The 10,486-nt window shown below is 65.7% G+C and overlaps 1 protein-coding gene across 1 annotated transcript; it reads right to left on the reverse strand.

Moving 5' to 3' along the window:
* Window positions 1-2,138: 2,138 nt before the first annotated feature.
* SOX8 (SRY-box transcription factor 8) lies at window positions 2,139-5,282 on the reverse strand. The gene is made up of 3 exons (XM_004604435.2): window positions 4,678-5,282; window positions 4,152-4,372; window positions 2,139-3,720 (listed from the first exon to the last, which is right to left on the reverse strand). Exons 1-3 carry the CDS (start codon window positions 5,091-5,093, stop codon window positions 2,990-2,992), a joined length of 1,368 nt encoding a protein of 455 aa, XP_004604492.2. The 5' UTR covers window positions 5,094-5,282; the 3' UTR covers window positions 2,139-2,989.
* Between the last annotated feature and the right edge of the window lie 5,204 nt (window positions 5,283-10,486).

Genomic DNA, 10,486 nt, shown 5'->3' on the forward strand with positions numbered 1-10,486 from the left:
GAGGGGGACAGTGCTCCTGGTGGCCTCCCTGGGAAAGGAAGCTCGGTCAGCATGGACCACAAACGTCCCCGTGTCCCCGGAGGCAGCTGAGCTGGCTGGTGGGGCCCATCCAGGTGACCCTGGGCTTTGGGAGTGCCCTCCCCACCCCGTTCCCCTCTCTTCCCCTCTCCTCCCAGCCCTGCTTCTGTTCTGGGGCTTGGGACCCACCCTAGCCTCTATTCCCAGAGCTGGGACTAGCAGGCAGGGCCCAGGACCAGCCCTGCACCGAGCCTTTTGCGTGTAGTGCCTCCGGACGGTCCACTCCCGGACGCTGCCCATCCCCTGGCCCCCAGCGGGACCCCAGACCCTGCTTGCAGGTCACCCAGGCTGCGTTCGGAGCCTTGCCATTTTCTGTCTGATTAACTCTTTTATTGTGCACCGGATAGACAGACAAAGGCCTGGCAATAATGACTCATCCAGAGGCAGTTCTGCCTCTCTCCTGGGCCTGCTCCCCACGGGCCTCCCCCTTAACCCTTTGTGGATCCTCCTGGAGTTGGGGGGGACCCACGGCACCAGCCGTAGGCCTTGACCTTGACAACACCATGGCCATCATCAGGGTCACAGTCAGGGAAGAACTGAGGCAGTAGGAGGCTAATTGGAAAGGCGGGTGAGGGGCGGGGGCAGCATCAGGGGCGAGGGGGGCGGCCCTGCCTCGGACCAGGCTGAGCTGTGATGTTCCCTAGAGTCAGCTCAAGCTGCCATGCTGGACACTTCCCAGGCCGACGCCCAGGATAAGTGGCCCTATGCTCGGCCCTGTGGCAGCGCCCAGGCCCCCAGCACTAGGGCTGAGCAGGAGAGAATCCCCCAGTGAGAATGGGGAGACAGTGCCCCCGCCTCCCCGGACAGAGCGGGAAGGCTGGGGCTTCTGGCCACAAGAGACCCCAAGCCCCAGGCCACCCACCCAGATCCAGGAGCAGCCCGCTAGGGCAACAGGCCGAACCCAAGTCCCTGATGGGCCCGTTCTGTGGCGAGTGTCCTCCAAGGAGGAGCAGTCTTCCTCGGGGCCACCCTGACCCGAGGGAGCTGCCCACGGCAGTTTCTGGTCAGCACAGGCTTCTGCTCACCCCACACCCCTCCTGAGAGCGTGACTGCCCTGGGGCCAGAGTCCCTGCAAACTGGCAGGGACTGCCCAAGGGAGGTCAGGGCGGGGGTTCACCCCGTGTCCCCTCCACATGGCCTCTGGCCGCGGCAGGGGCAGTGCTCAGTGGTACCCCGCGAGTGACTGGTGCTCACACCTGTGGCCCCACCTGGCCCGGCCCCTGGAACAGGATGGGGGACCTGACCTGAGGGGCTTTTCCAGCCTCTGGGGTGGGTCCAGCACTTCCCTTTCTGCTGAAAGAGCCTCTGTTCCTCTGAGAAGAGGAAGTGTCCAGGGATGGGCCAAGTGCTCCTGGAGGTGGGGCTGTGGGACCCTGACTGGGGACACAGCCTGAGGGGTCCACCCTGGCTGCTGTCCAGAGCACCCCTGTTTCCAGGCTCTTGGGAGGATGGAGACCCCATGCCCGCCAGGTCTACAATGCTTGGAGCAGCCCTTGGGGGAGGGAGGGGTCCTGGGAGGTGTGGGGTGAGGTCATGCGGGGCTGACTCCAGGCCTGCACCGGGACCCCAGGCCCCAGACCCTGCGCATCAGGGCGGATGCTCCCCAGGTGCCAGTCCAAGGGCATGGGACTGCTGCCACAGTTCTCCACCCACACTGCAAGTCCCACCCTGGAGGCGGGCGGGCGCCTGGCCCTGGCACAGCCTGTGGGGTGCGGCTGCCCTGCCTGCTGTGCCCCCCACTGGTTCCCCCCAGAAGTGTTCTGCCAAGCAGACGCAGGGCAGCTTTGATTCCAGCTGGGCTCCATGCCAGGGCCCGGGAAATGCCTCAGCCACCCAGAAACCGGCGCTGGCCTGGCCTGGAGGAAACGGGCCAAACTGAGCTCTCTGTGCCCTTCTGTCTGTGGAGGAGCTCCACCCCCAAGAAGGAAGACCCTGGCTTTCCCGGGGCCCGGCAGCTCCAGGGACAGGCACCCTCTCTGCTCGTCTGCAGGGTCCCCAGGGAACCACCACGATGCTTTCCAGTGGCCTAAAATGACCGGCGAAGGGACATAAAGGCAGTACATGGTCAAAGGCCTGTGTTTAATCTGATCAATCGCGCTGTACAAAAGTTAGCTGCTCGGTCAGAAAGGGGAAGCGGAAGGTGAGCGCCAGTCCGGCACGGACAGACATATGCCAAAACGTCTTTTCTAGAAAAAGTAGAAAAAGTAAAAAGAAGCAACTCCTCAATAGCTTTACACGTACAAAGTTTTAAAGGCACAGTTTCCATGAGGTGGTCGGGTTCAGTCGGCCTGTGGGGTGAGGCGCCCAGAGAAGGGGCTCTGTCTGCTCCAGCCAGGACAGCACCCTCTCCCTAAGCCTCCACTGACCGGGGCCAGGCACACCCCAACTGGGACCCTGCTCCCTGCTCCCGCATTCCAAACCCCCTGCCCCAGCCTTCATCTCCTCTTGGGCATTTTCTGTCTTAAATGCTACTCTCCTCACAAATTACTTCCTTAATTAAAGATAAAATAACACAGAACATAAATACATTTTAACAGCTTTCAAAACAAATCAAACACATTTAAGCCTCAAAAATAAACATGACGAAACAGCACGAGAGCACGTGTGACGCACGGCCAAGCACTCAACGAGCGGGCTGGTCTGGGCGCTGCTGAGAGTTCTGCAGGGAGCCTGGGGTCCGGGGACCACCGTGCTCTTCCCTCTGGGGACGCTGTGTGGCTGTGTCCAGGGCCCAGGGCCACACACTGCGTTTGGAGTCACAGTCATTGCCGGGGTGCCATGGGGAAGGGCTGTCTGGGAACTGGGGAGCTGGAAGCAAAGAGACAAGCTTGCTGCCTCAGGGTGCCCAAGGCTGGCACCGCCCTGCACTCATGCTCCTGGCCCAGGCTGGCCCCCACAGGCTCTGGCAGACTCAGGGTCTGGTCAGGGTGGTGTAGACAGGCTGCTCCCAGTTACTGGGGGGGCTGTGTGCAGGCGCCACAGACAGGCCACCGAGCAGAGGCGAGGCGTAGGGCCGGCGGGACGAGTGGAAGTAGGGGTACTGGTAGAGGCTGGACGGGTAGCCAGGGTACGGGCCATAGTAGCTGGGAGCTTGCAGGTCGGTGTAGTCACACTGTGAGCTGCCAAAAGAGCCGGTAGCCGCAGCAGCAGAGGGGGCCGTGGTGACACTGGCCTGGGCACTATAGGCGCCAAAGTCGGACCGGCCTGGAGAGCCGTGGGGCTGCTCGCTGTAGTGGCCAGGGCTCAGCTGCTCCGTCTTGATGTGAGGCCGCGGGGGCTCAGTGGGGGATGCTGATGGGGTTCCCTTGTGCGCCCAGGCGGGGGACACCCCAAGACCGGTCACCCCAGAGTGGGGGTAGGCGGGGGCCCCATAGGAGCCGGGACCGGCGGGCGGGCCAGACTCTGCGGGTGGGGCCGCGTGGCCATGCAGCGGCAGGTACTGGTCGAACTCTCGCACGTCGAAGGCGTCCATGTTGCCAATGACCTCACTGCTCAGGTCGGAGATGTCCAGGTTGCTGAAGTCGATGTTATGGCGGCTGCTGTCCAGCAGGCGGCGCCCCTCGGGCTTCAGGTCCTGCATGGCGGCCGGGTGCCCGTCGGTCTTGGGTGTGGTAGGCGGGGTAGGCGGCCCGTGGGTCTGCCCTGGGGACAGAGCACATCTCAGCATGAATGCCCCTCTGTGGGGCGCGGGCCGCGCGTGCCGGGAGGAAGCACCGCCCGGCTAACTGCCGCAGGAGCAATCAAGGGCTTTTTGTTCCTTCACCTTTCCCAGAAATCCCACAGTGCCTGACCCAGACCTCTCCTTGGCGAGAGCACTCCGCTCAGCCAGGTCCGCGAGTAGAAGATGGGGCCAAGGAGGCCCCCACAGCCTGCCTCCCCCCTTCCCTCTGGTGCAGCCGGCTTGGCAGAGATGCCTCCCCAGTGGGGTCCTGGAGCCAGGCCGGGCTGGCTAGTCACCCGGGAGGCAGCGGTGTCCTGGGCAGGGCAAGACTGGCAGCTCAGGGTGTGGCTGAGGGCACTCAGCAAGGGCTCCCCACCCTGGGGCCCAGACAGTGGGGGTCCTGGGGACTCACCCGTGAGGCTGCTGCGGCTGTGTGCATCCACGTCGGCCTTGTAGCCAGCCCCTGCAGGGTGGTGGCCCAGCTCGGCGCTGGAGTCCGAGTCACTCTGGCCGGCCTTGACGTTCTTCCTGCGCCTTGGCTGGTACTTGTAGTCTGGATGGTCTTTCTTGTGCTGGACCCGCAGCCGCTCAGCCTCCTCCACGAAGGGCCGCTTCTCACTCTCACTCAGCAAGCTGCCAGCAAAGATGACGGCACCGTGGTCCAGGACTGCCCCCATGCCCAGTGGCCTGCGGCCGGAGTATGAGCAAGAAGCAGGAAACCTGACCAACCTCTGTCCCCCTCCGTCGGGGTTTCTGATCATGCTGCAGACTAGCGGCCCAGGGGCCAGCAGTCCCCCCAGCCTCCACAGGGCACAGCCCAGCCCCGTCTGCTCTGCTCCACCCGCCCGTCCAGCTGCCTGCAGGGCAGGGCGCCCCGCGGGCCCGCCCCCTCGAGGAGCTGTCCCCTTGCACGGGCTCGGGCGCGGGTGGCCACTCACCGCCACAGCTTGCCCAGTGTCTTGCTGAGCTCAGCGTTGTGCAGGTGCGGGTACTGGTCGGCCAGCTTGCGGCGCGCCGCCTGCGCCCACACCATGAAGGCGTTCATGGGCCGCTTGACGTGCGGCTTGGCCTTGAGCGCGCCGCCGCCGCCGCGCACGGGCAGCGGCACCAGGCTCCAGTCGTAGCCGCGCAGCACCTGCGACACGGCGTCGCGGATGCAGGCGGGGAAGCGCTCGTCGGCCTCGGCCGCCGCCGCGCGCCCGCCGCCCCCCGCGCCCGCCGCGCGCCCGGGACCCTCGGAGCCCGCGGGCGACGGCGGCGCGTCCGAGTCCGAGTCCTCCACGTGCGACATGGAGCTGGCGGTGCCCGCGGGGCTGCAGGGCGGCGGGGCGCGGGCCTCGCCCGTGCTCCTCATGGGGCTGCGGCGGGGCCGCCCGGCGGGACGCGGGGCCCGGCGCCGGGGGTCGCGCGGCCGCTCTCGGGTCCCGGCCGCCGCCCCCCGCACGGCCGCTCTCGGGTCCCGGCCGCCGCCGCCCCCCGCACGGCCGCTCTCGGGTCCCGGCCGCCGCCCCCCGCAGGGCCGCTCTCCGCTCCTGGCCGCCGCCGCCGCCGCCGCCGCCGCCGCCGCCGCCGCCGCCGCCGCCGCCGCGAGTCCGTCCCGCCGCGCGACTCGCAACAAGTTTCTTTAAGCGGCCCGCGAGGCCACGCCCCCGCGCGCGTCCCATTGGCCGGATCCAGACCCGCCCCCTCCCGCCCCGCCCCCCGCCCTTAAAGGGAGCGTGGCGGGTCCCGAGGCGCTGCCTGCGCCCCGCCCGGCACCGCCCCACGTGGGGTTGGCGCGCCTGGCCGCCGAGGACCCGCGGGCCGCGGGGCCTCTCCCCGGAGGGGCGCGAGCCGGGGTCAGAGCCGGGGCGCCGTGGGGGCTCGGTCTGCGGCCACGTCGCGGCTCCGGGGCGTCCCGTCCACTGGCCGGTTTCTCTGCCCCGATCACTCCGCCCGGAGGAACTGGCTCCTCGGGGGCCGCCCCAGGCCGGCCAGTCTTGGGCCCTAAGGTCTCGCGCGGCCCGGGGGACGGTCAGCCTCGCGGGCGTCCTCCCGCGCCCCTGGGTCCGCGGCCGTGCACGTGCAGGTAACACGCGCCCGGGGCGGCTGCCAGAAGCCCAGGGACCCCCGTGCCCAGCCGGGCGGGGGCGGGCGCGTGGGGCGGGGCCGGGCTGGCGCTGGCCGCTGGGTCCCTGGGGCCACCCGGCGGATGGCGTGGCCGGACGCGGGGGCCCAGCTCCTTCCGGGCGTGACCCGGGGTGGGGGCGCGCGGCCCGTCCGGCGGTGCCCTGGGTGGTCCAGCGGAGGCAGAGGCCGCCTGGGGCGCCCGGAGTGAGGAGGTGGGTGCGCCCGCCGGGAGGGTGGGGGCGGCGGGGTCGGAGAGGGGACATCTCCCTGGAGGCCAGCGTCAGCCGCCCCCGCGAGCTGGCGTCGCGCCCGGCGGCCGGGAGGGCGTCGCGGATCTTCCCTGGGTCCTCCGGGAGGCCGTGGCCGACTAGGCGTCCCCGGGACCCTGCCCCGGCCGGCCCCAACGGCTCCGCGCCCCTGCGCCAGCACCGCGTCCACTGCGGGCCGCGCCCTCCCAGCGGCCGGACTACCGCTGGGCCTTGAGTTCGGGCGGCCGGAGGCGGTGGCCCAGACCGGCTGCCCATTGGTCAGGGGGGCCGCGGCGCACGAAACCTGGAGCCCAACCGCCTCCCGCCCACCCAAGGGGCTCAGGCTGCCCGCGCAGGGGCCCCCACCATGCTCTGCATCTCAGAAGGCCTCGCGGGGGCATCGAAGGGACAGACGCTGGACTGGCCTGTCCTCTGCCCTGTGGTCTTGGTGTCCAGCGAAGCCTGCCGTGGGCTGACTCACAGTCCGGGCAGCTCCTGCATCCCTGTCCCTAACCCACCTGTCATCTGCCATCCCCAACACACAGGACCCACCGCTCACTGCCTGCTGGACCTCACGCTGGGGGAGGAGCAGGAACCCCTGAGGGGTGGGGATGAGCCTGCCCAGCGGACCTGCCCACCCGTGCTCAGTGGGCTGTGGGGGTCAGGCTGCTGCCGGAGAAAAGCTTCGTTCATGGTGCAGTATGGCTCTCCCGTCTCACAGAAGCTGGGTCAGACCAGACTTGGAGACCTTGTCTGCGTGGGTACCCACGGGGCTCAGACTGAGATCCTCCCCCATGGGGGCACAGACAGACCCTCCCTGCAGGCCACAGACTGAGACCTTCCCTCATGGACCACCTGCAGGCTCAGAGCTGTGCCCTGGGGGGCTGATGTCCACAGGGACTGTCCATGCTCACCTGCATTTGTGGGGCCAGCACATCCCCAACTCCACCTGCTGGAGGGAGATGTTGCCACAGTGTCACCTCAGGCCTCATAGTCGAGGGGGTTCTCCACACAGTCATCCCTGGTAGAAGGTACAAGTCAGTCCCCAGCCTTGGCCTTTCACCGTTCCGTGCTCTGGGCCCTGCTCCCTGTCCTTGGATGCTGAGTGTCCTGGAGAAGACAAGATAAATGACCTCGTGCCCCATGCTTGCACCGGAGTCTGGCCTTCACTTCAGAATCCACCCTACAGGGGCCCAGCTGCACTTCAGGATCCAGTGAGGCTTCTTGGGTTCCAGTGGGACCCTTCCCCAGCAGCAGCCCCTGGGAAGAGGGTGGGGGCAGCACGGGAAAGGTACCCTTTGGGGCCTCATTTGTTGTGGAAGAACCCAGAGAAGCCAGGGTCGGGCGGGTGGAGCTCATCACACAGGGCTGCCTCCGTGGCCCTGTGCTTGGTGACGTGCTTTTCTGCAGGGCACGAGCAGGGCCGGAAGTGCTCCGCTTGTGTGGTCAGCATCCAGGCCCCAGACCTTCCTCCCAGTTGCCAGCTTGTTCCTTTGGGTGCTCAGCAGGATGGAGTACTGCTCCAGGCATGCAGGACCCAGGACCCCAGGCTGCCATCAGCACTAGGGAGAGACTGTGCTCAGTGGGTCTGGCTGCCAGGGCCGTCCAGGGAGGCCCGACCTCAGAGTTGCCTGGGAACCTGGAGGAACGGGCTGACCCCACACACAGCAGCACATCTGGGCCTGCCCACCCTGGCCCTGAGCTCGGCTCCTTACATGGCCACGGGCAGATTTTTGGGAGTCCAGGCAGCAAGGGCTAGGGACAGGAGGCCCTAGGGGACTGAGGATGGCCAGGCTACTGCTGGCACCTGCCCTGAGGATCTGCAGGGGCTCACACGGTGCACCGTTTTGCGTCCTGGGCCTCAAAGGTCCTGGGTCACCTTCTGGGGATATTCTGTACCCCCTCCCAGAGAGCTTGTGTCTGCCTTCCGGTAGTGACTGTCACCCTGTGTGGACAGCCCAGAGCCTTGGGCTCTGTACCTTTGGGCAGGGAGGGCCCCTGGTCCCCATAGACCCTTGGGTGGCAGCAGGACAGGCCTGGGCTGGGCAGGCAAGTGCCGAGAGACAGGCAGGGACCAGGATAGCCTCCTGGACTGTGTACTTCAGGGCAGGATTGGCCCATGGTGGCACCCAAGACCCCAGCACAGACTCAGCCCTCAGGGTGTCCTCAGAACCTCACTGCCCGTTGGCTGGAGCTGAGGGCCGGCCTGCAGGGTGCCAGCATGCGGTGGGTGTGCAGCAAAACACGCTCCATGCTCAGCTCTCACCAGCTTGCAGCACCGCGGGAGCTTTAGCTGGGTTGGGGGCGGAACTGGCCTGCACGGGCCACCTCTGCAGAGGACAGTGACAGGTGTCCACACTTCTGCCCCCCATCCACAGATGTCATGACATGAAAAATGGGGGTAAATGAAGGGTGCATGGTCCCATCCGGGCTCAAGCTGGACCTCGTGGGGGCTGGAGACAGCTGCAGAGACTCGGCCAGGACAGTTGCCCCAGGCAGGGGGTGCTGGGACAGCTGGGTGAGGTGCTGCCACGGGCGCAGGGCACTGTGAAGCCAGCCGCAGCTGCTGGGAGCTCTGCCAGCCTCGGCTGCCCGCATGGGCTCTGGCACACTGTGGGGTGCAGATGGCCCCCTGGCTGCTCTCCGGGTCTGCACCCTCCCAGCCTCTCTTGAGCTAATGGCTTCTCTCTAGGAGTCCTAACCCTCTGAACCCCTCCCCATTCTAGCGCTTTCTCTCCAGCTGGCTGTCTGGGGCACAGGTCTAACAGCCCAGGCCCCCTGAGGAACGTGTGGGAGAAGCTGCCTGCCGCCCCTCCCCCCCAGGCCTGCTTTCTTCCTTCAGACTCAGAACCCCAGCTCCCTGGTGCTTGTGCACGGCTGCCATTGGCCGGTTTGTGGATGAGGGTTACTGTCTGCCCTTCCCTGGGCCTGTGATCTGCTCTTCCTAAATGACATTTTTGTTTGTTTGATTTTCATTTTGGGGCCACACGTATCTGTGCACAGGGTTTACTCCCAGCTCTGCACTTAGAGATAACTCCTGGAGGCTCCTGGCATATGGCGTGCCAGGACTGGACTCAGGATGGCCACATGCACGGCAAATGCCTTCCCCAGCTGTCCTATCACTCATGGCATTTTAAACTATTTGCGTATAGAGACCGGAAGTAAGTGCGTGCTCTGTGCTGTTGCAGGTTTGCCTGCCCTGACAGCTCAGAAATGTTTACCTGCACCCGGGCCCGTGTCTGCCCCTTTCTCCTTAGCAGGAGGTTCGTGCTACTCGTGGGTCAGAGCCTGTGTCTGCCTCTGAGCACATCAGCAGGGCATGGCCACTTGAACCGGGCTGGAATGGGTCAGAACCATGCCTCTGGCCAGCCTGACCTTAGCCAAGCCCAGTTCCATGTGGCCCACTCCCACGGGTCTTGTCTGGCCCTCCAGGGTCAATCCCCAGAAGGACAGGACCATGGGAAGCAGAAGCTCTGGCTTTTGCCGAGTCTCTCGAGGGTCTCGCCCACCCTGGGCAAGCCAGGAGAGGGAGCCTGGAGCTCAGAGTCTGTGGCTGGAGCTGGACAAGGCGCCTTTCTCTCTGCACAATGCTGCATTGTGCCCCTCTCCCAGGAGGACAATGCGGCCCTGGCCAGGGGAAGCAGAAGACAAAGGGCCCTTTGTGAGGACTGTCCCCACCTGGAAAGTGGCCCCAGGGTCACACCTGATGGCAGAACTGTCCCTCCTCAGCTTCCATTCCAGAGCAGCTCCTGCATCCGGCAGGAGACCCAGGGAAGCTGGGCCAGGTTTGGGCCCGGGTGCTGGGAGCCCCCTGCCCTTCCCAGACCACTGCTGGCACCCCGACAGTGGGGAGGAGATGTGTGTGTGTGTCAGTGAGGGTGGTGGGAGGCGCTGGTTCTTGTGGAGGTGAGCACGGCACGTTCCTCTGACCCACGGGCTCGCCAGCAAGGGGGATGTGTGTGGCCTGTGGCTGTGAGGGTTTCACAGAGGGAGCTGCAAAGAGTCACTATAGGAAGCCCACAGTTTGGGGGGCTGCGGGGTGTCTGTCAAGTACCAGCTTCTGACTCCACAGCACTCATACATCAGGGTGAAGCTGCGTCCAAATTCCCAAGGAGCATCAGTCAACAACACAAGCATTCCTGGCTTATGTCTCAGCCCACACAGAACAAGATGTGGAAACTAGCCAAGAAGGACTTGCAGTGTACACACACCCCTGGGTCTTTGATATGCAGAGTACCCCAATAAATAAATAAACCTTTTGGAGCAAGAGTGATAATACAGAAGTAGGGCCTTTGCCTTACACTCTGCCAAACCCTGTTCGATCCCTGGGACCCCAAACAGTCGCCTGGGCACAACCAGGAGTAATTCCTGAGTATAAAGCCAGGAGTAA

Source organism: Sorex araneus, chromosome 4 (assembly GCF_027595985.1).
Source record: "Sorex araneus isolate mSorAra2 chromosome 4, mSorAra2.pri, whole genome shotgun sequence".
NCBI lineage: Eukaryota > Metazoa > Chordata > Mammalia > Eulipotyphla > Soricidae > Sorex > Sorex araneus.